The 27,020-nt window shown below is 34.6% G+C and overlaps 2 protein-coding genes across 4 annotated transcripts; one reads left to right on the top strand and one right to left on the bottom strand.

Moving 5' to 3' along the window:
- The first annotated feature begins 12,503 nt into the window (after positions 1 to 12,503).
- On the top strand, positions 12,504 to 15,164 carry LOC111412295 (calmodulin-6-like). 2 transcript variants are annotated; one of them, XM_023043168.1, is made up of 3 exons: positions 12,504 to 12,931; positions 13,212 to 13,575; positions 14,415 to 14,674. In XM_023043168.1, the coding sequence occupies exons 1-3, from the start codon at positions 12,856 to 12,858 to the stop codon at positions 14,497 to 14,499; spliced, it is 525 nt and encodes a 174-aa protein (XP_022898936.1). In that variant the 5' UTR covers positions 12,504 to 12,855; the 3' UTR covers positions 14,500 to 14,674. The 2 variants fall into 2 exon arrangements, with proteins under 2 accessions (XP_022898936.1, XP_022898935.1); XM_023043167.1 differs by lacking the exon at positions 14,415 to 14,674 and adding an exon at positions 14,918 to 15,164 and having other exon boundaries at positions 12,505 to 12,931.
- A 68-nt stretch (positions 15,165 to 15,232) lies between these two features.
- LOC111412294 (SNF1-related protein kinase regulatory subunit beta-1) lies at positions 15,233 to 17,921 on the bottom strand. 2 transcript variants are annotated; one of them, XM_023043164.1, is made up of 4 exons: positions 17,633 to 17,921; positions 16,892 to 17,070; positions 16,571 to 16,733; positions 15,233 to 15,704 (listed from the first exon to the last, which is right to left on the bottom strand). In XM_023043164.1, the coding sequence occupies exons 1-4, from the start codon at positions 17,786 to 17,788 to the stop codon at positions 15,384 to 15,386; spliced, it is 819 nt and encodes a 272-aa protein (XP_022898932.1). In that variant the 5' UTR covers positions 17,789 to 17,921; the 3' UTR covers positions 15,233 to 15,383. The 2 variants fall into 2 exon arrangements, with proteins under 2 accessions (XP_022898932.1, XP_022898933.1); XM_023043165.1 differs by having other exon boundaries at positions 16,892 to 17,049; positions 17,633 to 17,911.
- Positions 17,922 to 27,020: the final 9,099 nt, after the last annotated feature.

The raw sequence follows: 27,020 nt of genomic DNA, 5'->3' as shown, positions 1-27,020 counted from the left end.
TTTGGCATTGGAGGTATGTTTTTTTTTTCCCCTATTATTATTGTGGGTTCATGCTATGACAATGAGAAATGGATTATTAAATCAACTGATGTTTTTAACAAATGGTATTTGAGCAAACCTTCTCATTTTCACAGCTGACATTTTACATTGCAAAATACCTCTATTGGTAATTATTTTGGAGGTTTCGTTGATAATTTTCCTTTTATTGGAATTTGTTGATTATATAATCATGACAAAATGAAGATTTGAAACGGGACAGTGGCTTTTTTAAATTATAATGCTTTGTTTTTTGGAAGAGGTTAAAGTTCAACAACCACGAAATGTTTGGAAACTCCCTTCGGCAGACAAGTAAATAAAAGATGGATAGAGACTGCCCCCTAGTGATCCAAAGTAATAGCATTTAATAAGAAAAACTAAACAGGAGCCAATAATGTGGAAATTGTGGTAACACCCAATTAGGTTTTGAGTGCACTTGATGCTAGGCGAATCTGGGAGTTGTTATTATTATTATTATTATTATTATTATTATTATTTTTTTTTTTTTTAATAATAGATCTATTATTATTATAATTGACAAATGTTTTTTTTAAGGTGTCCATTGATGAATTATGTGATATTGTTCCATATTTGTTTTGGAGAAAAGAAATGGATAATTTTATTTATTTATTTTTCTTTCCTTTTTGGAGTAGAATAAATATTTTGTCCATGTGAATTATATAATTTTGTTGTATACCGATGGTTTGGAGTGGTTATGTACTCACCTCTCATGGGACTAGTCATGATAAATTATCGGGATTATTATATTGTTTATGCTTCCGCTAAATGACATTTTACTAAGATCCATGCGGATAGTGAATTTGCTCTCTCGGTAAATCATTATTTGGTAGGATGCTTAGGACGACAAAGATAATAGTTAAGTGCTTGGCACTTGGTGGTTAAATTCTATCATCTCGATAGTGGGTCATCTTAAGTCTTTGTATTTAATTATTTTGTTTTGTCATGCGTAAGAGCCTTGAGTGTGTCTTGGGTAATAGATCTATTATTATTATAATTGACAAATGTTTTTTTTAAGGTGTCCATTGATGAATTATGTGATATTGTTCCATATTTGTTTTGGAGAAAAGAAATGGATAATTTTATTTATTTATTTTTCTTTCCTTTTTGGAGTAGAATAAATATTTTGTCCATGTGAATTATATAATTTTGTTGTATACCGATGGTTTGGAGTGGTTATGTACTCACCTCTCATGGGACTAGTCATGATAAATTATCGGGATTATTATATTGTTTATGCTTCCGCTAAATGACATTTTACTAAGATCCATGCGGATAGTGAATTTGCTCTCTCGGTAAATCATTATTTGGTAGGATGCTTAGGACGACAAAGATAATAGTTAAGTGCTTGGCACTTGGTGGTTAAATTCTATCATCTCGATAGTGGGTCATCTTAAGTCTTTGTATTTAATTATTTTGTTTTGTCATGCGTAAGAGCCTTGAGTGTGTCTTGGGCTCTAGCATAGTGCGTAAGAGTTATTTTGAATAAAACTCTAGCATGAACATAAAATTGCATATTGGATACATTTATGGGTGCATGTTTCTGTCATTCTATATGTTTAATAAATTATTTATTGTATTCTCCTCAACTTATGGCAATGGAGCTATGTCTCTCTCTTAGACTGCCATCAAAAGTCTAATTGGAACAAATTATGAGGATTAGCGTGAGTCTCTCACTATTAATTTGGCCATTATGAATTTGGATTTGGCTTTGAGGGTTGATGCACCTACCAAACCCACTAGTGAAAGTACTACAGCTGAAAAGACTCTTTATGAGCAATGGTTGCATTCTAATAGGACTTGCCTTATGATCATGAAGTATACCATTGACAAGTCTATCAGGCAGAGCATATCTGATATAGATAATGCCAAAGAGTATCTTGAGGCTGTTGGGAAGAAATTTACTAAATTTGACAAGGCAGAAAAGGGGACTTTGATGAAACTTCTTACTACCACAACCTACGATGGGGTAAGTGGAGTTAGAAAGCACATTATGAAGCTTACTCATTTCTTTAACAAGTTGAAAGGGATGAAAGTTGAGTTAGCAGACATTTTTCTTGTATGACAAGTACTTGAATCCTTGCCATCTCAATTTGATGCACACAAGACTACTTATAATGCTTAGAAAGAAGAATGGGACTCGAGTGAGATGACTGCTATTGTAACTCAAGAAGAAGAGATGATGAAAAAGGCAAAGTCTCATGCTGCTTTCATGGTGACTGCTGATAAAGGGAAGAAGAGATTTTTCAAAGGTAATAGTAGCAACTTTAATAGTAACTTCAGTAAGATGAAGAAATCTATGAGACCTCCTCAACAAGCTAACGTAAGTATTCCAACTGGGACTAAGAAGGAAGGTTTCAAGGACAAGTGTAACTTCTGTCATATTTTTGGGCACAAGAAGGTTGTTGTAGGAAGTTTATGGCATGGTTAGATAAGAAAGGTAGACATTCGATACTAGTGTGTTTTGAATCTAATTTAGTCGATGTGTCTTCTGATACTTGGTGGCTAGATACAGGTGCAACCATTCACACTACAAATTCTTTGCAGGAATTAAGAAACCGCAAAAGGCCAATTGACACAGAGTCAGTAGTAAACATGGGCAATGGGGTGGAGGTTAAAGTTGAACATATTGGAACAGTTAGACTTATTTTGGCTTCCGAGCATGTTTTGAACTTGTCTGATACTGCTTTTATACCTTCTATCAGAATAAATCTTGTCTCTGTTTCTATTTTGGATAAATGTGGATATCCTTTTCATTTTGGAAATGGAAAGGCTAAAATCTATTATAATTCTGTTGTGGTTGGTACTACTACATTATATGATGGTTTGTATAGAATTAACTTGTTTCCTGCTTTAGATTCTACTTCTTCTAGTATATCTGTTGTGAATGCTGTAGTTGGTTCTAAACGTACCAGATCCATTGAAAACTCTTCCATGTTGTGGCATAAAAGGCTGGGTCATATTTCTAAAGAAAGAATGGAAAGGTTGATTAAAGATGGTATACTAGTTGACTTGGATTTTTTCTGATTTTGAAACTTGTGTTGCTTGTATCAAAGGGAAGCTTCCAGCGAAAACCAGAATACAAGATTAGTAGAAGTGTGAAAATTTTGGATTTAATTCATACTGATATTTGTGGTCCCATTTCACTTGCCGCTTTGGGAAATTATAGATACTTCATTACTTTTATTGATGATTATTCTCGTTATGGTTACATAGAGCTCATTCGAGAAAAGTCAGACTCATTGGAAGCTTTTAAGGCTTTTAAGGCTATCGTGGAACTCCAAAAAAAATAAAAAATCAAGGCATTAAGATCTGATAGAGGAGGTAAGTTTTATGGGAGATGTGATGAAACTGGTAGAAATCCTGGACCTTTTGCTAGTTTTCTCGAGGCATATGGTATTGAGGCTCAGTACACAATGCCCAGAACTCCTCAACATAATGGTATTGCAGAAAGAAGAAATCGTACTCTTATGGACATCGTGTGGTGTATGCTTAGTCATTCCACTTTGCCTGATTTTTTATGGGGCGAGGCCTTAAAAACTGCTGCCTACATTCTGAATCAAGTACCAAGCAAGTCGGTTCCTAAAACCCCTTATGAGTTATGGTCAGGTAAAAGGCCTAGTTTGCATCATTTCCGTGTTTGGGGCTGTAAAGCAGAAATAAAGTCTTATAATCCTCAGCAGAAGAAACTTGATCCTAAGACCATCACTGGATATTTTGTTGGCTATTGTGTGGGATCAAGAGGCTCTAGATTCTATTGCCCTTCTAATGTTACTAGAATTGTTGAATCTGATTGAGCCATTTTCTTTGAGGATGCTTGTGACAGTGGGAGTTTTGCGCCACGTGAAGTTGTGTTTAGGGAGGAACGTGTTGTTATACTTGTTCAGGTTACTCCTCCACTAGCGGTTGAAACACCATTGATGGAGGGAACCAATGCTACTATCCTAGACCCTGTTGTTCACACTAGGGTTGATGTTTATATGGGGACTGATGATATTGTTTTGAGGAGATCACAGAGAATTTGTAGACCAACAATTTCTGATGATTATCTTGTCTATTTGCAGGAGCATGAGTTTGATGTTGGTACATCTCTTGATCCAACCTCTTTTAAGGAGGCCATTGATAGTCCTAAATCTTCATTTTGGATGGACGCTATGCATGATGAGATGACATTAATGTGTCAAAATGGAGTATGGGACTTAGTTGAACTACCTTGTGGCTATAGGCCAATTGGCCATAAATGGATTTTCAAGACCAATTATAATTCTGAAGGTCAGGCAGAAAGGTATAAAGCTAGACTTGTTGCTAAGGGCTTTAATCAAAGAGAAGACATTGATTATAATATACTTTTTTGCCTGTTTCTACCAAGTATTCTTTTCGGATTATTATGGCATTGGTGGCTCATTTCGATCTCGAGTTGCATCAAATAGATGTTAAGACAGCTTTTCTTAATGGGAATTTAATTGAGGATGTGTACATGGTGCAACCAGATGGATTCCAAGTAGATGGAAAAGAACACATGGTGTGTAAGCTTAAGAAGTCTATTTATGGGCTTAAGCAGCCATCGAGACAATGGTACCTAAAATTTGATGAGATTGTCACCTCTTTCGGTTTCAAGGAGAATGTTGTTGATCAATGCATATACTTGAGAGTTGCTAGGAGTAAGTATATTTTTCTTGTTCTTTATGTTGATGATATATTACTCGTTGCAAATGATATTGAACTTTTGCTTGAGACAAAGCGCATGTTGGCATCTCATTTTGATATGAAGGATCTTGGTGAAGCCTCTTATGTTTTGGAGATTCAGATTATTCATGATAGATCTAGAGGCGTTCTTGGATTGTCTCAGAAAATCTACATTGATCGAGTTTTGAGTATGTTTAATATACATTCTTGTTCTCCTGGAAGAGCACCTATTATGAAAGGCGGTAAATTTTCTAAGTCTCAATGCCCTAAAGATGATATTGAGAGGACTCAAATGCAAACAATTCCATATTCTTCAGTTGTGGGCAGTTTGATGTATGCTCAAGTATGTACACGGCCTGACATAGCTTATGTTGTCGGTGTACTTGGGAGATACTTGAGTGATCCTGGTTTGGCTCATTGGAAAGCTGCAAAGAAAGTACTTACAAGACACTAAAGGCCCGATGCTTACATATCGACGATCAGACATTCTTAATGTAGTTGGATATTCTGATGCTGATTTTGCAGGTTGTGTTGATGACAGAAGATCTACTTCTGGTTATGTTTTTATGATGGCAGAAGAAGCTATATCTTGGAAAAGTGTCAAGCAGTCACTTGTAGCTTCCTCTACAATGGAGGCAGAGTATGTTGCTTGTTATGAGGCTACATGTCAAGCTATATGGTTGCGAAACTTTATCTTGGAGCTGAGTGTTGTGAACACCATTTCGAGGCCGCTGAAGATATTTTGTGATAATTCTGCAGTAGTTGCTTTCTCTCGAAATACTAGGAGTTCTTCATGCTCTAAGCATATTGATATTAAGTATTTGTCTGTTAGAGAGAAAATAACTGAGTTCTATATTTGTATTGAGCATGTTTCGACAGATCATATGTAACGTCCCGAACTCTTTTTCATTATTATTGTTATTTTTAAATAAAAATGAGCTCAAGGTGCTACCAAAACTTTTCTCTATCTAATTTAAGCGGAAACATATCGAAAATATTCGATTTCAAATTATTAAACAACATAATAATATCGTGCATAAATATTAAAACAAAGATATTCTTTATATAAGTTGACGATTGTCCTTTCTAGACATTTTACTTGACGACCACATTAGCATCGCTCCGTCAATCTTCCACGCGTCCTCATGACCCGTTCTTATCTGAAAATATTGTAAGAGTGAGTATTTTGAAAACACTCAGTAAGAATAAGTGCACATCCTTTTTCACATGATATAAATATAAAAATAGCATAACATACCAACATTTCTTAGGAATTTCTTAAGAATCCCCATATCCCATAGGATTTAATTTCTTTTCTTTGACCTGACGGTCTATCCCGAAGGATTTAACTTCTTCTCTTTGACCTAACGGTCTATCCCGAAGGATTTAACATAGCATTCGACCCGAAGGCCTTGAAGTATCTCATGCCAAAATTTACATATATATCAAGGAATAAGAATTTACCACTTGCACCATGTATTCTTACCTCAATTTTATATCCAAGAATTTACTTGAAAATGACTTTGTGAAAAGATATACTTTGCTCAAAATTCTAAAATTATAAAGAGGCGTGATGTATGTGTAATATAAACTGTGGTGGAAGAAATCATTTTCATCTCATATATATATATAATTTCCACACACGTAACTTCCATAATGTGAAAAGTCATCTGAGGTTAATTGAAGATTAATGTAATTAAACCACCATGTCCATGAGTTAATGTAAAATCAATTAAAGTGTGTTACTGTTACAAATTTGAAAGGGCACGTTCTAATTAATTAAAGTTAATATCATGGTTAAGGAGATAATTAAGTCTAAATAAATCCAATTATACTAACATATTCATTCCATATTCATTCCTTTCATTATGACCACATGACTGTACATATTTCTAGGAGAAAAATCATTTTATATTATACATTAAGAAAATATTAAAAGATAACATATTTCGTTTTATTAGAATAACTCAGACATACTAGCTCAAAATTACTTTTTCTTAATTCCAAATTATACTATTTAACAAGAGCTATAAAATGAGTGTAATATCGATATATTTTTAATAACTTTTAAAATACTTAAATATTCGATCCAAATAAGTTACGATAAATTAAAAATAAACGTTTGCGGAATAAACCATTTATGCAAATAAGTGGGACGTGTTTATCACTTCAACTTTTCGACTTTAGTGTGACGACAGTGTTGGACATGGATTATTTTATTTGTTAAATTACCAGCCCACGTGGAAAAAATTTAAAATTCGGAGTGTTACATCATATGTTAGCTGACCCACTAACTAAAGGTTTAGCTCCAAAATTGTTTCAGGAGCATGTGGCTCATTTGGGATTGTTAAAGTCTTTTGTTGTATTTAGTTAGTGGGAGTTTGTAATCATTGCTATTTTACCATATTATATATGCTCGTATTTGCTTTGTCTTTGTAATATTGTAATATTAATGAAAGCCTGAGTCACGCGCATTTTGGATAAGGTGATGATTATATGTATTGAGACATTTTGGTTAGTCTCGTGCCTTAGTCACGTGTATTATGGACAAGGTGTATTACCTGTAAGAGACAATATATTTTTAGTCTAAGTCTGGCAGTTGTGAGTGTATGTTTGGTGTCATATACCCTATCGGTATGGTCATTAGGCTATGTGCTACAACTGTGTTTTGGGCAAGGCTTATCATTTTAAAGACATTCAGATTTGTCTCTAGGGGTTCTTGTGGAAACAGGTGTTTATCACTCTTTTGATCTTTTTCATACTGCTTTTACATCTCAATTGGCCTATGTTACGTGATTTCGAGTATTGGTCATGTGATATATATCCTGTCGGTATTTCATTCACTGGCTTGAATTGGTGAGCACATTTTGAACAAGGTCTTTTGGGTTTCGAGATGTTTGTTTGCGTTTATGTAATGATTAAATGAAATGTTGTCCAAGTGGGAGATTGTTATATTTATTCTTGATAGACTAGCATCTTATTGGTCATTTTTGAGCCCATAATGGGATGGGCTTTTTTTTTTTTATTAAAACATTTGAAGGCCCTACTTCAACCCAATTGATATAGTATTGACCCATTGAATACTATATATATAAGTTGCCCCCTTTTCTCCTCATGATCTCGACCACAAAAAAGAGGACGGTTCTAGGGCTTGGGTTAGAGAGTAGTTTTCCATTGTATGCTTCTTGATCTTTTGCAGCCAAATGAATAGCATGGAAAGCCAATCTCAAGCCATTGGAAGTATGTTTTTTTTTTTTTTTTTTTTTTTTTTTTTTTTGTTTAAGAAAAAAATGAGTGTGTATAGAACACTATAGCATTAGATCACATGCTTATAAAATATAACACGTCTACTATACGTTTCCTGAAAGATATATTTGACAGAGTACCAGAATAATGATGAATTAAAATGGTACTTAACACGCTAGTGTGATACATACAATATTCAAAATATGGTCACATAAACGTATGAAAATGCAAAAATACATCAGTATCTGGTGCTCAGAAAAAAGCGTAAAACGGAAACTTGCTAAATCAAGCACATGTAAAAGGTAACTCATGTACTAAACATCTCATGATAAGATACATTTGACAATTTGCAAAAAATACAACGCATGGTGTACAATGTTGCAATTCATAGTAGATAACAAAAATTTTCTTCAAAGATGATAGCTTTGAGGAAAACTCTGGAGTCCAATCTTGAAGACTATGACTTTTGAATGTGAAATATGAACTTTGAAAAGCAAAATGTGAGGAGGATTTACAACAAAGATGTTTGAGGAGTGAGTATCAGTATGAACAAAAAAAGGGCCAAGTTGTGAGCCGATGGGCATGTCCAATATTTGTTTGCAGAACATGGATTTATCGATTCTATGTTCCTAAAGCAACGGTGCACAACAAAGTAGAATGAGGTTGAACGTGCATTTTAGGGATTAAGGTTTTGAACACATTACTATGGAAGACAAATTTGAGTGATAAGAAAGGAAATGGAGAAGAAATGGAGAAGAATCGTGAATGAATTTAGGGATTTTGAGAAAGGAAAGATTTTGGGGCCAATTTTAAATTTTAATTTACTGAGTATAGATTGTGTAGTTTACTCTTTTCTTTTTACTTTTATAATGTCAATTTTAGTATAAAAAATTTTAAAAAGTGATCTTGGAATTTGAAATATAAATAGAGTAGTAGGTGAAATATCCCCAGGGTTAAACCCCTTTATCAGGGCCATCACAAGGGGTCGGCTGGCCTCCTGGCATTACTAGGGCCTATGTGGGTTCATATCCTAAGTGAAAATCAAAAGTTTAATTGTACATAATTTTTGTGCATAGGGAGTGTCCACACCCCACACATGGTAACAAGATGCAACTCTTACACAACTAATAAAAAAAGTACATAGTGATAACACAAATAAGTTCAAATTTGGCACCAGTGATAGATCAACAGAGAAACACATCAACCGAAACATGCCTAGACTATCAAGAACTTAAGTTTAATCCCATATTAATTATTTAAATAATTGGAAAGAAATGATGATGTCGCTTGTATTCATACATTGACATCAAATTTTTCATTTTTTCCCCCTATACATATGGTCAAAAGGTGAGGAATAGTTTAAAGTGGGGAAAGGGAAAAAGATAATAACGGGAGGAAAAAAGGAGCAATGTTGAGAGATCCTAAAACCACCATGTACAATATTGCGCCACACCGATTCGATCCTAATTGCACCGCTTACAATATTGCCCTTAGTGCACGTCATATTCTTGACAATTCCAAAGGGCACAAAATAAAGAAATAATTTGTTTGCCTGTCACAGATATTTGATCCCTGCCCTGCGAATTTTGATATTTTGATAGCAACGTGAAAACTAAGCAAAGAAACATTCTATCAAAATTTTAAAGCAAATGGAGAATAATCGTGAATGAAACTAGGAGTTCTGAGAAAGGAAAGATTTTGGGGCAAATTTTAAATTTCAATTTACTGAGTATAGATTGTGGATTTGGTTGTGTAGTTTACTCTTTTCTTTTTACTTTTAAAATGTCAATAATTTCAGTATAAAAAATTTTAAAAAGTGATCTTGAAATTTGAAATATAAGTAGAGTAGTGAGTGAAATATCCCCGAGTTAAGCTACAGTTATAGGGGCCTGGTTCACAGGCCCCTGCCAAGGAATACACAAGGTGGGTCCCACAATAATTTTTTTTAAATACAGGTGGGCCCCTTCACACAGTGAGCGGCTTGTAAAATCTGTAACGTCCCGACCTGTATGGACGGAAACGTCACTCAAACCATTATATTTTAGCCGTAAAGTTAGTTCTATATATTTTTAGTAGAAGGTATAAATATTAAATTTTAGAATTTAATTAAAGAATTTTTTAAAAAAAATAATCCAATTCTAAAAGAAAATAATTTCAAAAATATTTTTAGAATAGGTTCCATGCATGTAACGACTATTGACGTGAAATTTTGACAAAACTTAAAAGTAATGTTGCTGTTCCAGTTTTTGTCTCAAACAGTAATTGTCAAAATAAATTTGTTTTCATAGCTATCGACCTTGAAACTTCAACAAATTTTAATGTAAGGTAGTAAAATCCTTATAATATGACATATTCAAAAATTAGCTTCCGTTGACACCATATGGGGTATTAAAATATTTTTCAAAACTCAGCAGCGACCCGGTTGAAAGGTAAACCGGTGCATTTCACTTAAAATGGCATATAAAATTCCACCGACGTCAAAACCACATGATTTCGAATTTATTCAGTATCTAATCCATGACATTATCAAATCCAATTGGTTTCATCCAAAAATTCCAAGTAACGAGTGAGTTATGAATTTTTGAAAACAATGGTAGAAGCTGAAAAATAGAGACAGCACCCAGCACTGTTTACTTTATGTGACATAACCTTTTACCGATATTGGATCGACATGATTCCAATTTTATTCAGTATCTAACTTATTAGGCTATCCAATCCAATTGGTTTCGTATAAAAAAATCAAGCAATGAAAGAGTTATGTTTTTTTTAAAGATGAGGCAGAAACTGAAATTTCTGAAGAGACATCAAAAATTTAAGTCGTTAACTTCTTTTTATACTGTGATTTGTAAATTTATTCCTATGACGCATATCTACTTTCAAACATAATTTATTCATAACGAGTGTTCGTAAAATAGATCCACACAATATTTATAGGAATCGAATTTAAAGAAAGTGTAAACATCTCAAAATCAACTAAAGATGTAAATCACCGGCTTCTTCATGTCATGTTGCTTCATCCTTTACCATCATCTACGCCCCAAGGAAAATCCATTCGAGCTGCAGAAAGGGAATTAACCCATGAGTTTGAAACTCAATAGATATCATCGGTGCAATTCGTTATCGAATTAGAAATTTCGAACTATAGATTCATACCGTCGCACGTAGATGGATTTCCGGCAAAATCCAATTATTATAGCATTATCATAACACGTAAAGCCGGAGAATGATCATTCAAACTGTTGTAGTGCCAAGCACCGTACTCGAAGGTACCATTTTATTTAAACATTTATCAAAAATTTAGATTTGAAAACGAATGAACACTTGCACCTCTACCTACCTTGAATTTTATTGGATAAAAGAACAAAATGTATAGAAAGTCTTCCTTCTTCTCACCTTTGTTATGCCTTAAACTTAACTTGATATGAAATATATTTTTTTGAGAGAAAATGAGATGAAATTCGGATTTGAAGAGGAGTGTAGTGAAAAAGTGACATTCCACTTCTATAACCTTGACATTCCACTTCTATAACCTTTATTTTTAATGAAAAATTAAGTGGGGGAGTTATATTATCATTAAATTTAGTCTTTAACTAAGAATTTGAAGAGTCTCTAAACCATAAAATAATTCATATGAAAGTTTTATAAAAAAAATCTACATGGTGATTCGAACCTGGGTTGTCTATATGAAATACTATGTAGATGACTATTGTGGCAACTCAGTTATTCATTAAATCTTTGTAATCAATTTTACTTAAACTTAATCTCTTAAATTACTGGGCTTTTAATTAACTTATGACTTGAGCTTTCGTAATCTTACATGGGTTGAGCTTCCATAGGTCGTTTCTAAAATGGGTTAGGCTCGTGGTGCTAGATTATCACAAAATATTAGTATAATTCCATTTTATTTTTCTCGGCTACTACAAAATCCCTATGAAAGAATGCCTTGTACATAGGGCATTCTTCAATATCCCCAAGGTTAAACCCCTTTATTAGGGCCGTCACAAGGGGTCAGCTAGCCTCCTGGCATTCTCAGGGCCTATATGGGTTAATATTTTAAGTGAAAAGGAAAAGTTTACTTGTACATAATTTTTGTACATAAGGAGTGTCCACACCCCCTCACATGGGGGTGGGGATGGACACGTTAAATTTGGAATCTAAACGATCAATTTTTATTTTTTTTAGAAAAAAAAAATCTTCGTATGGATAGTAAGATTATTTAAAAATGCTACAAATAAAACGTTAATCCCATTCAATATACAAATGAGGGGAAAGCCAAAGTGACAAGCCCCTGGACGTCCAGGTGCTTGTCACCCAAGAATTGCCCTACAAATGAATATATATATATATATATATATATATATATATATTCGTCATTAGGTAGGCAATCGTTATAATGGACCTCTCGATTGCTCAAGCCAAATGAGGTCTGCTTTCGATCAATTCAAATTGAGAAGAAGGTAAATCTGAATCAAACACGTATTTCATCGCCACCATTTCACCATAGAAAATATGAACACTTCTAAAAAAGTAAGAAAATATGCATTTATAAAGCAATCACGAACGTAGACATTTCGGTGTTAAAAGATCAGCCGTTACATTAATTCAAATGTTGATAAGACATTTTTTTTGTACAAATCATCGTCAAAATAGAAAATTAAGACAAAGCTTATGATATACGTACACGAGGAGATAAAAGCAATGCATATTCCTTTAATAAAGCAAGAAGCGAATTTCAGCAAAGCACGAAAAGTGGGAAGGCATCAGATTCTCCTCGCTCGCAACGTTTTATAAATTTAAGCACAATAATTTCTGTCTATATGAATTCATTGGAGATAATAATATCATCAGTTATCGAAGGCAAGAAGAAAAATGGTTGATCAGCTGACGGACGATCAGATTTCCGAGTTCAAGGAAGCCTTCACCCTATTCGATAAAGATGGCAATGGTAAGCCCCCCGTTAAAGTATACTTTGGGTTGTTTGTATGTTTATAATGTATTCATGGGTTTGACATGAATTGTTCTTTTGATCTGCTGTTGTTTTTTGTTTTCGATTTGTTGATAGTCTGTTTCCGTTTTATTTGTTTTATGGGTTTCTCTTCTTTTGTTTTGAAATTATTGTTTGTGGAATTTGAAGTTTAGATCTTTTGACTTTATAAATGTTTCTTCTTGGTGTTGAGTTATCTATATTGATTTTCGGTTATAATTTCATCTGAATACTGCTACAGGTCGCATTACTACCAAGGAGCTTGGGAATGTGATGCGCACATTGGAACAGAATCCAACTGAGGCCGAGCTCAAGGATATGATCATTGAAGTTGACGCTGATGGAAATGGGACAATTGAGTTACAAGAATTTCTCAACTTGATGGCCAGGAAACAGAAGGATTCTGAGGAGGCTTTCAAGGAAGCTTTCCGAGTTTTTGACAAGGATCAGAATGGCTACATTTCTGCTGCTGAACTTCGCAATGTCATGACAAATCTTGGTGAGAAGCTCGCTGATGAAGAGGTTGATGAGATGATCCGCGAAGCTGATGTGGACCGTGATGGGCAAATCAACTACGAGGAGTTCGTCAAGATCATAATGGCCAAGTGAGAACCTAACAACCCAAAACTGAATCTTTAAAAGTATTAAAATAGACCCAAAAGTGGAAACATGGAAATTAAGCTTGATGAGATTTCTGTTTCTGGTTAGGACGTGCTCTTCTTTTCTGGGTGCTTACTTATTTTCCTGTTTGCATTGTTTTAACTGCTATTCCTCGGTTCTTGCTTGCTTGCTCTGTCTCTTGTTTTGACATTTTGGATTCTTAAACATCTACAAGTTTCTTTGACACAGAACTTTCACTTAGTATCTTATCAGCGACCAGTGTTGTTGAAAATCCAATCATCATGACTCTTAATTTCTTCTTTCTTATTAGCTGGAAAAGTATATTTTACACTCCCAGTTAGAGAAAGTGCATTAGGAAGAACAAATATTAATAGCATTTCAATCGATTAAAGAAATTGTTTATTCCCCACCAGTTGAAGCACACAAGGGGTTGTCTTTTCGGTGTTAAGTGGAATCTGATATACGTGTGTAAATGCATCATATTCTCGCATGGGAATTTCCACTTTATCGCATAGGTTCATAACGCTTGGTATCAGCATCTGGTTCTTGACACGATCATAAAGATATCGTGGTGGTCCTAGGGCATTTTTACTTTCATATCAGCTCCATATATTCTCTGCCATAACAGTATATAGGAGAATCAAGAGGAGAAACACAAACTGCAGTAATTTCTGGGCTAGACCAGTTCTTTCGTGTAGGATAGGTATTCGAGTTTTCATATAAGATCCATAGTTGGAGATAAGATTTGTATATACTTGGATGGAAATAGGAAACACGAGAATCTAGAAAAAGGGGTTAACTTCTTATCCTGTCTTTAATACAGGAGGAGAAAAACTCGTTGTCTAGTCGCAAAAGGAAAAGTAAATGGAGTAAGGTGCCATTGGAAGAGATGGCTTTGTCAATTCTGAAATAGCTAAGCTAGTTTGGATGTCACACTTGTAGCAGAAGCTGCACCAAAATACAATACCATAAATTGTTTCATTATCAAAAGTTTTTTCTGTTCTTTGAGTCATCCCTCGTAGATAGGGCATTCCATTCTTTATATGTATAGAAAAGTAATAATTAAAATTTAGTCTTTCTTTTTATGGGTGTTGAGATTTACTAACACCACAAATTGCCTAGCAAATGGTAAAACATCACTTTACAAATTTTTGTGTTCGTCTTTGTTTAGTTACTTTCTCTTATAAGAAAACAAACTCAAAGGACTTCCTCAGCCCTCCTACAAAATGCATATAGCTTAAAAGCAAAAGCAGAAGCTATACTGAAGCGGCCGTAACACATTCAATTTTTTAAAAACTAACACATCAAAATTATTTTGAATTGCAGAAAGCATAAAAAAAGGATTGAGTCGAAGAGACGGGAGGGGAATTCTAAGACCTTCAGTGGCAAGAGAAGACAGAAGATTAGAGAATGTTCGCTGCTATAAATTCACCTTCTTTCTTTCAGTTCAACTCAAGAAACTGAATTTGAGTTTTCTCAGCAGGAGTTGTAAGGCTGGACTCATAGCCATAATTCAACGTTTCCTTTCCTTCTACAATAAATATTTGAGATACAGTCTCAACCGTTAGCATAATTTTCTTCAGTTCTATGAGCAAGAAAAAATTTCCATTTACATATTGAAAGTTTCAGCCAAGCTTAGGATAAACTGAAAATGAGATAACCACAAACTATTATACTTGAACCAAAATGCTTGGAATTTATACACAAAAAGATTGTCGAGCACTTCCATCAGTAGAAGTGCCATGTCAAGGAAGAAATGTTGAAACAAAAGTTTATCACATTCATAGGAGGTTCACCTCTTGAGTGGCTTATATAGGACGACTGTTACATACTTAGACTGGTACCTGTGAGTCATACCAAGAGCAACCATGGACTGAGACGACCATCCTTTCTCTATAAAGAGGTGGTTGAGCACCACGTGTTGGGGTGTTGAAGAAGAAGCAGTTTCATCTGAGTTTTCAGCGTCGAGAACGGATAAATGGAGTTGAGGTGGAACTGCCATGGGATCCTTCGCAAAATCTTCGTCTCCTGGGAAAGTTTGACTATAGCTCGACTCTGGTGATTGGGGAGCCTCGAACTCGGCTACACTATCAAGGTTTTCTGGAACATACTCCTGTTGAAACAGCAAACGATTAAAAGTTTATTAAGAAAAAGAATGCGACTCACCTTTAGCAGGAAAACGGAAAAATGAGACATGTTACATGAGCAAGCATTTAATTACAAGTTCAAATTAACCTACATTAATGCAAATGCATCGAATGGATGTTTCTTCCCATTACTCTGACGTTGAAATTTATACGGCACCTAATATCTCTCTTTCTAACAGTAATCACCTATACGTAAGCAACTGATCGCTCAAAATTCTACACAACCCACCCCAATAAAGATAAGCAGCAAAAATTGAAGAATCAAAAGATTTGGACTGAGGGAAAAGATGAAGAAAAGTACAATTATATATGAGTGAACCTTTGTGTTTGCATCAATGCAGATAGATATCTAGCTAAGTTGCACACAAGGTTGAAACTGTATATGAGTAACACAACAAAAATCTCGATGCCATTGTTTGCAGCATAAAAACAATTGAGGTATCAGCATTTGTTTATACAAAAGAATGCATAAATTGAACTGAGATTCAGAAAAGTGAATTCTCCGTATAAGTTGCTCAGAAATTGGAGTATTAACGGGAGCGGATGGAATCCAAATTTAATTATTCACTTCACATCTAAGACAATAGTCTAACCAATTTGAGTAATTAACTGCCATAAAAGGCAATGTTGAAACAGATGCCATAACAATGAAAAAAGAATGAGAACATATGTTTTTCATCCAGGAAGTTAGTGCAATTATTGACCATTTGAAACATTCAAGAAGTATCATTAGGTCATTCTTCTGTTAATATCGATCTGCGCATCTCAACCCAACTATAAAGAGAAGAAATAAAAAATAAAAAACAATGCAAAAGGTGAACTATTAACTTACATGGACATCAAGGATATTACAGATAGAGCCCGACTGATCTGCTTCACATGGAAGATCTGGAGAATATCTAAATTTTCCATCCACAATGAACTTGTAATGATATATGCCCGATGGGAGGACCACGAGAATTGAGTGATCCTTACCGGATCTTTGGAGTATCTTTCTGCGAGCATATACTTCATATATTTAGAAGTTAAAAATCAGTTCTTTGTGATTAATAGACAGATTTGAATATTTCCCTTCTTCTAGTAAATGTAGCCAAAAAAACACTCATACACACAAAACCAAGAAAATATAGTTGGAATTCGACAAAATAATCACCTTATACTCCAATTGTCCCAAGATCCTTCCACTGCCACATTGTTACCACCATAGCTCCAAGTTATCAAAGTAGGTACACCTTGTTCAAGGGGGTGATCAGCAGCTCCCCTAGATTCATTCTGCCGCAGTTGATTGAGATAAAGAGGGCCATCACCTCTCTGCAAAGGAACAGCTGGAATCTGATAAGATGAAAACATCGATAGTGTAAAACGACCCATCAAAATGCAGCTTTGAACAGAGAAAACAAAGAAATGTAAACTAATAAATTCTCATCGTGATGTTAATAATCACAGTTATAAAAGACAATTGGCAACCCCAGCAGCAAAAACAACCCTTTGCATAGAGATAGTATACGAATTTTGTCAGATTGCAAGGTCGTAAACCATAGAGACGCGAGTGTGAGCGGAACACCCCCAGCCCCAGTAGAAAATAAGCAACCCCACAACAGATGCAGCTCCTTGGTTAATTCGAAATTTCAATTTTCCATAAGAAATCAAAAATTATACAAAAATTCTACCACAGCATTGCAATCTGTAACTGTTATTCCCATATATCATGTCTTATGTTGATCAAAATTCCAATTTAAACCATTCCAAAAGCACCCAGCCTTTTTCACACATTACAGCAATAGGAGACGGTAATCTAATTCTACTCCTCAAAATGCGTACCTTGCTCTTTGATCTCTTTATTGGTCATTTACAAAAATATGCATAATATACAAACGCAAATAGAAAGAGGGACCTGAGGAGTAAACAAGAGAGGAGAGCCAGATTGGCGGCGGTTGGGAGGTGGAGAACTCGCCATTAAATCAGCCGAACCAACACGTGACGTCGGAGCATGGTTGGAATTTTCCGACGCTGCGCCGTCAACACCTTCTCTTCCGTTCGCATTCCCCATTTCTACACTCAAAACCTATATATATCTTAAAAACACATAGAGAAAAAGTATTCCGGACAACGATTTCGATGGGAAACGCCTGAAACAGTTTAGAGAGAAGAAAAGGAACAGGATATAGACAGAAAGGATTGAAGTGGAAATATATATTTTGGATAAAGGATTGATTTGAACAACATGGGATGATCTGGAGCGTTGAATAGGGATAAGGACTAACATTCAAAAGTAAATCTGGCCGTCGGTATTTTTAGACTATCAAATCAAAGAGATAAAGACAACCACAAATGATCAAAGACAAACTACGTCGACGTTTTCTTAAATTGGGAAAATTGCACAATTGGATTCTAACTATTGTAAATATCTAACTATTGCCCCCTACAAAATTACTTATCGACATTTAAAGGAAATTTTTGTACATTTTGTCTCACACTTTCGGCGCCTCCTCACTTTTAGTTTTCAACTTTTAAAATCACCATTTACGCTCAATTACCACAATATCGGCTAGTGTCATTGTCAAAGCATTCCATCGTAATATAATACACATAATATTTTTGTCGGGAGCTCAATTTGTTAGTAAAGCGTAATAATCGTTGTAAAATAATAAATACTGCATTGTTCTATCCCTTTAAATTTGTCAAGCTATTTGTTACTAAAGTTGTTCAAAGTCATAAAATAATAAATATTGATTTGTTATGTCGGTGAGTTTATGTCGTTTTGTAGTGATTGATAATAATTTCAATGGTTCGACTTAGTTTCAAGGATTGTATGTTTATTCGAACCAAAAAATTGCTTGAATAGACAAACTTAGATAACCTATTCATGATAAAGTCTAGATGAAACTCTAATACCTCGACTCATTATGAGTGATTTAAAATATAAAGGTTGAGAACTTGATAAATCGAATTGGATCTTTCAACTCTTGAGGGACCAAAAGAAAATTTTGGGATTACAAGATGTAATTAAAGAATCACTTTAGGACTTCAATTTCTATATTAAAAAAGGTTGGGGACCTAACTGAAATGTTGGAAAAGTTACATGTTCAAGAATTTCAAGTTTATATTTCGGGATGATAATTATAAGAGATTTAGACCCATTTATGTAATTTTGGTAAGTTTTAGGATCAATTTGCAATTATGCAAACACAAATTAAGGACTAAGTTGCAGTTTGAAGAAAATAGGGTAATTGGCACAAAACGTCCCTACCTTTCAAATGTATTGTAGAAAACATCTCTACCTTTTATTTTTTGGCACAAAACGTACCTACCGTCCACTTTCTTGGCACTGAACGTCCTTTTCATCAATTTTTGACTATTTTACCCTCCATTCAAATAAAACAAAAAGAAAAGAAAGGAAAAAAAAACAAAAAATTAATTGCAATCACATTCTCAAATTTTCTAAAAATTGCAAATGGTAACTTGATAATTACCATATTAAATAAATTGAAAAAAAAAATCAAAAAATTAAGAAAAAAATTAAAAAAAAGGGTTGTCTTCTTCACCCCATGCACCCCACCTCACCATACAAAATCTCTCTGCACAGCAAATCCTCCAAATCCGAAACCCCATTACATATCTCTGCACAATGAGATTTGATACTGGATATGAAATTCATCTTCTTTTTCCCCCACCCCCACCATACAAAATCTCTTTGCGCAGCAAATCCTCCAAATCCGAAGCCACATTACATCTCTCTGCATAACTGAACATGATATAATTTATAAATCAGACTATATGCAGCTTTAGAAAATTGAAAAATTGAATTACAAAGAAAGATTAAAAAAATAAAATGAACTTACAATGTAAGAGAGTGCAATATTAGGGTTAATGGTGGAATCGTCACCATCATTCTGAAAACAGCCAACCTCTCCTTCTTCAAGTTCGTTTTTTTCCATTTCTAACCCTAAACCTGACAAATTCCCCCCATCTATACTACCCACAGAAATCATCAAAACTGAAAAATAACAATAATAGAAGATAAATAGCGAAAAAGTAAGCTATTAACAACCTTCAAGTATCAAACCCCATTGTGCAAATAGATGTAACGGGGCTTCGAATTTGGAGGATTTGCTGTGCAGATAGATTTTGTATGGTGGGGTGGGGTGGGGTGGGGTGAGGGTGTCGTGAAGAAGACAACCCATTTTTAAAATTTTTTTTCTTAATTTTTTTTATTTTTTTTTTCAATTTATTTAATATTGTAATTATCAAGTTACCATTTGCAATTTTTAGAAAATTTGGGAATGTAATTGCAATTATTTTTTTGTTTTTTTCCTTTCTTTTCTTTTTGTTTTATTTGAATGGGGAGTAAAATCGTCAAAAATTGATAAAAAGGACGTTCAGCGCCAAGAAAGTGAAATGTCTGTACGTTTTGTGCCAAAAATGAAAGGTAGGGATATTTTCCACAATACACTTGAAAGGTAGGGACGTTTTGTACCAATTATCCAAGAAAATATTATGAATTGAAGTTTCTATTGCTGAATATTGTTTACGCAATTCAAAATCAGCCAAAGCAAATATTTAGTTCCGTTTGAAAAATTTCCGAGTGTTTGGACTTTTAGACGTCAAATTATGAATTTTGATGTAGGACTAAATGGTATCAATTTTGTGATTTTTTGAATGGTCAAATGGTCATTAAACACTTTCGACGCAATTCAATTATTTCCCTGTTTGGTTCAATTAAAAAAATTTAATTTTCGAGTTTAATGTTTTACGCAATGTATATATTTTCATGTATAACATGTTGTTTAATGAATACTATGTTGAATTCTGAAAATAAAATAAAATAAAATAAAATAATTGCAATATTACTATTGTGTTACAAAGTATTTTAATGATCATGTTACATTTTATTTTAAAAGACATGTTTTTTATTTCTACATTACAACATAGATTTTACATATTACTGCATGCTATCTTACATATCAATCAAATTGTATCTTATGCTATGTTCAATTCTATATTTCAATAGAATGTGTTCAATGTTGGAATATGTTATTGATAGGAACTAATTATGTGTAGAACTAAGTTTGATTGTGTGAGACACATTTCATTACTTTCGAAAAAAGTTATGATTTCTGAAAATGATTAGCAAGCATTTTATATAAATGCTTTTTATTATAAGAGTCCGTATGATTGCAAAGATGGAATTGAATTATTTAGAAAATGAATTCCAGGAAATTGTTTTGCCTATAATTATTTTCCTGGGAATTGTAAATTATTGTGTTTGATTGGTATAATTTTCCAGGTGAAAAATATTGAAATAAAAATGTTTTTTATGTTCGTTTGACTTTGTTTTACATGCAAATTGCCAATTAAAGGAAAATATTTTTTTACAATAATTCTTAGAATTGGTTTCCATTAAAAAAAAAAAAATCGCTAAAGTAGGTTCAAATTCCACCAAAACAAGGAAAATTCCAAGTTTCAAGAAATCCAAGAAATGCAATTCCATGGAAAATATAAAGTATCAAACACCGAAAGTTGGAATTTCCAATTCCAATTCCATCTTTTTTTTTTCCCCATTTCCATGCTATCAAACATTCCCTAATTTTATGTATGCCTATATTCTATAAATGTATTAAGAATAATATGTTTTGTAAAATATATGAATTTTATATTACAATTTGATATGAAATAGTAGTAAAAATTTGTACAATCATGTTATATGTACACTTTGTTTGACATTATTTTTTACATTATGCCACGTGTCATAACATGAGTGGACAGTTTTAAAATGAAGCACACTTTTCCGTTCATTTCAATTTGAAAATCAATGGAGTGTCAACCATAATGTAAATAAAAGAATGTACAAGTGGTTTATTCCAAATTCATATTCCACAATTCTTTTTACATGCCAGAACTTTCCAATATGTTTCAAGACTTAAGTTACAAAGAATTTAATTTTCAACTTTTGAAATTCATTTTGCTACAAGGTTTTTAAACAGAGACGGATTGAGGGGGAGTGGGGGTGGGCTGGGCTGTAGCCCCCCTCGCTCAGGCTCAAGACCTTTTTTTTTAAGGTATTTTTTATTTTTTTTGGTAAAAAATTAGTTTTTTATGTGTAAATTTTTTTTTTCAAGTAGTAACCCGGTTTGAAATTTTGTAACCCGATCTTGAATCCAATCCTGGATCCGTCCGTGTTTTTAAATAAAATTCTCACAAGTTTGTTAAAAGTCAATAAGCAACATCTATTTATGACTTTGTAACCTAGATTGCAACCTTTTTTTTAAACGTAAATAAATGTTGACGTGTCTTTTTTGATAAAATTAGGCCTGGACGTGGTTTGGTTTGGATTGATTTTGACCTAAACCCAAAACCAAACCAAAGTAGTCGGTTTGAGTGAAATTAAAATCAAAACCAACCCACTCTAATTCTTAAACCGAACCAACCCAAACCATTTCGGTTCGGTTTGGTTTGGTTTCTCGGTTTTAACTTTTAAATAATATTGCATTGTAACTTATAAAGAACAAGCAAACATTGATGTTACTCTTACACATTGTTCTCTCTCTTTTCTTTTTCTTTTTTTTTTTCCTCCGTTTTTTCTTTCTTTTTTCTTTCTTTTTTTCCTTGTTCCCCCATTTTTGAGTTTGATTTACAAATGTGAGTGTTTCTTTTGCTTGTCGCATGATCTTTGGATACTTTATGTAATGAATTAACAATTGCCAAACTTAATGATTAGTTTCACTTGTTTATGTCTGTGAGCGAGTGCTAATTGATTATCTGGATCATGTAGTTTCACATTATAGTTTGTCTCCTTCAAAAGTATTTGCTTCATATCCTAGAATGTCTTTCCTAGCATTTGTTTGGTCAAGAAGCAACAGTTGATTCCATTTATAATGTCCTTTTAGTTTGTGATTTTTGTCATATATTTTTAACTGAAGAGATCACTTTCTTCCAACTTGTGGAGGAAGCAAATTTTCCTTCAAGTTTGTTTTGTTAATCTACAATGGGGGATGAGGAAAACAATTTTCAACCTTCAAAAAAGAGGGCTGTCGGAGTGCAACTATCTTGAGATAATCCTGATCTTGATAATGATGAAACCTTTGAATCAGAAACAAAAGGTTTCAAAAAAGCTAGTGACGAGGTTCTGGAAAGTAGAAGAATAGCGAAAGTTCATCGTCATCAAGCATCAACTTCCGGTGCCTTATCTTTTGACTTTTCTTCCTGAAAAGGAAAACGAAAGCAAGAGAAAATGTATTGCTTGAGAGTCTAATTATGAGTTAGTTTCCATGAAATAATTATAAGTCCTATATCTATTTTGTTGCATGATTCTTAATCATCATGCTGCATGATTCTGGAGATATAAATGATTGAATCGTAAATATAGTCTACAGTTGCTAATAAAACCTTAGTTTTACTACTATTGAAATTGATAATTAATGTGGAATTTTATTGGATTTGGATTGGATTGGTTATCATGTTTATTTTGATTCCTACAGTCATACTCTGTCTGTGAGTTACCCTTCTTCTTCTTCTTCTTTTTTAAAAAAGAAAAAAAATGTTTTAAATTTGTAGCGGGTTGAGTGGTTAACCATCGATTTTGGTATTCAAACCATGAACCAAACCAAACCAACATGGTTTTTGTCTACAAAAAACCAAACCAAACCATTTGACTACTCTAAACCGAACCAAACCAAACCGAATCGGTTCGGTTTGGCGGTTTAGGTGGTTTGACGGTTTTTTTGCCCAGGCCTAGATAAAATAGTTCTAAGATTATTGGAATGCTAGATTTTGATAAATTGTTCGAAGTACTTTTTGAATAAAAAAAAAAAGTTGGGATTTTAATGTGGTATTTATACTACACGGATTGCTATCTTTGAAATTTGACAACATTTTAAGAGTTTAAAAGAAATTATCATCACGTAATGCTAAGTGTGTTTAATACTTAAGACGTATGCATTTTTCACAAAAAGAATTTAAATTCAGGGTTTTGTTAGCAATCCTACGAGCCCTTTAAATGTTAGGCCCCATTTGGGAGGAATTTTGAGAATTAATTTTTTGACCGTTAGAAGAAAAGTGGGGTCCATCTATGAAAGAAGAAGTCAAAAATTGCGGCTGAAATAACGGTTAAAAAATCAATTTTTTGGAGTAAAAAATCCCTCCCAAACAAGCTGTTAATAAGTAGTTAACTCTCGGGGTTGAGCCTCAGGCCATTAAAAAAACTAAGCGAAGGTCTGAATTACCTTTCAATACATCCTTGATTTTATTAGATTCTCGACATCCTTATTGAGCCCTTGTTTGAGACTCCTTTTTTGAAAAAAAAAATGCATTCTTAAACAGTATTTTAATATTATTTCAACCACACGTTCTTCATTAAAATATATTACGTGCAAACCCAAATTTTTTTCTTATTTTTTAATAACACATTTATCATCAATACATTATTCAAAAATGTATTTTCCCCCAATATGGGGCTCCAACAAGGGCTGGATTGGTGATTCTTTATGATTTCGTCTATTATTCCTTGTTCATATTCATTTCGCATCTTGATTTTACCTTACCAAACCGTCCAACATCCTTAGTTAAGTGTTCAAACATTGACGATTGAGCTCAAGAAGCTGATATAATTAGTAACTTGTTTTTGTAGCAGAAAGAGTTTAGCATTAAAGTGATCGATGAATACGACATATTTAAGATGACAGAACTTGGATTCAGTTATAGATTTTAGTAACATTAACTAATTAATAAAGAACCTCTTCTTTTCTTGTTCTATTGCTGCATATTCTCCTCCAAAATATAATTCCTAATATCATTGAATTCCTTGCCAGAGTAGTATGTTATCAATATGAACTATGATGCACCCTCGGGGTATAACTCAATGGTGTAAAGGACAGGAGTGGGGTTGTCTCAGCCTTGCTGACAGTCGCAGTGTGAGGATTTGATTCCTGAGATATAAAATTAGATTCTTTGTGGGCACCAGTGTACGGGCAAGCTTTTGGTCCTTGACCTGGTGGGGCACATCCCGCAATTTACTTCCCTCACGATACTCTAGGGGTGGGGTGGTGGGAGCCCTTAAAGTTGGGATTCAACCTTTAATATGAACTATGATGCAGTGGAAAAGATGATAGAATCCCGACCACCTCCCTGTCTATCTAAGCATCATCTGGTGTCAAGGATCGTAGCTTTACTTAGCCCCTTGACACTATTGCAGCCGCAGTTTGCCCAACTTCGACCGCACATTGTAAATATTACTTCAAGTTTGAGTTGTAATTTTCTTTTCATTGTAATAGTTATTTCAATTGTAAAATAGCTCTGATATTGGTAAACGTTTAGTATGATTCCTCGTCTTTTAAACGTCTACTCCCGTCACTTGAGTTTTTGTTCAGAATGCTATTATATGGGGTATTAGTCATTCAAAAATCTTTCAAGCTCACTGGTGTCTGCTTTCATCAATTGTAATGTTCAGTTTTCATCAATCAATGTTCAATTTACTTTCAATGTATTCAAATTCTCAATTGTAAGTTTTGTACAAAATTGCAATCAAATTTTCTTTCGTCCCGACGCGATCGAGGAAGGTAGTCTAGCGGAGTAGACTACTGCCGCACGGTGTCCCTTTCTGTGCCAAGAAGAAAGGCACCCCGTGAAAGTTGGTATCAGAGCTGCGGCTCACGACCCTTGATAAGAAAACTATGGATCCAATTACATCACACACCACTGAAGTGGTAGAGTCTCAAAAGAAGGGTACTACGAAACAGCGCGTGGATGCGCTTGATGAGACAACTACTAGGTTGTGCTATGCTATGGAAGGTCTCGAGGAAAAAGTCGAGATGGCCGAATCTGAGATTCGTGGATTACACATCCAATTGGATGAAAGCCAAAGAGCTTGCGCAGCAATGACGGAAGCTGCTGCAATCATTCCTGATCTGCAGGATGAAATGGAAGTGTTGAGAGCTCAATTGCGAGTACTCCAACGTGCAGTGGGCAATGGACAAGCTCCCACACCCGAGTATGCTCCTAGACTCAAAATTCCTGAACCGTGTACCTATGGAGGGGCACGTGATGCAAAAGAAGTCGAAAACTTCTTGTTTGATATGGAACATTACTTTCTCGCAGCTTCGATCGAAGATGAAGCTAGAAAGGTAACCACAGCTACCATGTATCTGGGTGGAGATGCAAAACTATGGTGGCGAACCAAATATGCGGACATTCAGGCCCACAGGATTTGAATTGATTCTTGGGATCTCCTTAAGGAAGCGATCAGATCACAGTTTTTCCCGGAAAATGTCGAGTATCAGGCTCGACGGGCTCTTCGAGACCTCAAACACACGAGCTCTATCAGGGAGTATGTGAAATCCTTCTCAGGGCATATGCTGAATATTCGAGATATGTCAGAAAATGATAAGCTCTTCACCTTTATGGAAGGGTTGAAACTGTGGATACGCACGAAACTTCAAATACAAAAGGTTACTGATTTAAGCACGGCCATGGGAGTCGCTGAATACTTGAGCGACTACCAAACAGAATCTAGAAAAGATCGACCTTCGGGGAGTAATCAAGCAATTGGAGGTGGTAACAGATCTTACAGACCCAGCTCGAAACCAAATGGGGGAGAGCGTTACTCTCAAAATAGAGAAGGAGCCTATCAAAGCACCCGTGGCTTTCAGGGAAACTATCATAACAGCCGTCAGGGAAATTTTAACGGTAGTAATAGTAACAACTGAAACAAAGGAAAAGCAACGGAGGGCCGAACTGATGCCACTCCCAAATTGAAGTGCTTTTTATGTGAAAGATCTCATCGGGTGTCGGAGTGTCCTCAGAAGCAGATGGTGAATGCATATTGTCAGTTAGCAAGTGGTGGGCCAAGTCAAAACAAGAGGTCCCGCAGGCTAATTGTCATAATGAGACTGACTCTGAAGAGGATGAGGAAGTAGTTGGGGCATTTTCACATCGGTGCAACACACTATCACATCGGGTTGCTGAAAAGGATGATGTCCCATTGAAAGAGGCAAAGATGGAAGAAGCGAATGCTCATATTTGTAGGGCCAAAGACTTAATGTTCATTGATGTAAAAATCAATGGGAAGCCAGTCAGGGCTATGGTGGATACTGGTGCTACCCACAACTACCTTGCATGTACCAAAGTAGAGCGGTTTGGACTGGTTCTAGAAAAGGGTAGTGGAAAAGTCAAAACAATCAACTCCGCTACTCAACCAATAGCTGGAGTGGCGAAATCGGTGTTGATCAAAGCAGGTCCTTTCGAGGAAAGGACAAATTTATCTACAATTCAGATGGATGATTTCAAGC

The sequence above is a fragment of the Olea europaea genome, chromosome 16 (genome assembly GCF_002742605.1).
Source record: "Olea europaea var. sylvestris chromosome 16, O_europaea_v1, whole genome shotgun sequence".
Classification (NCBI taxonomy): Eukaryota; Viridiplantae; Streptophyta; class Magnoliopsida; order Lamiales; family Oleaceae; genus Olea; species Olea europaea.
Note: the sequence above shows the minus strand (reverse complement) of the source record. Positions and strands in the feature narration are given on the sequence as shown.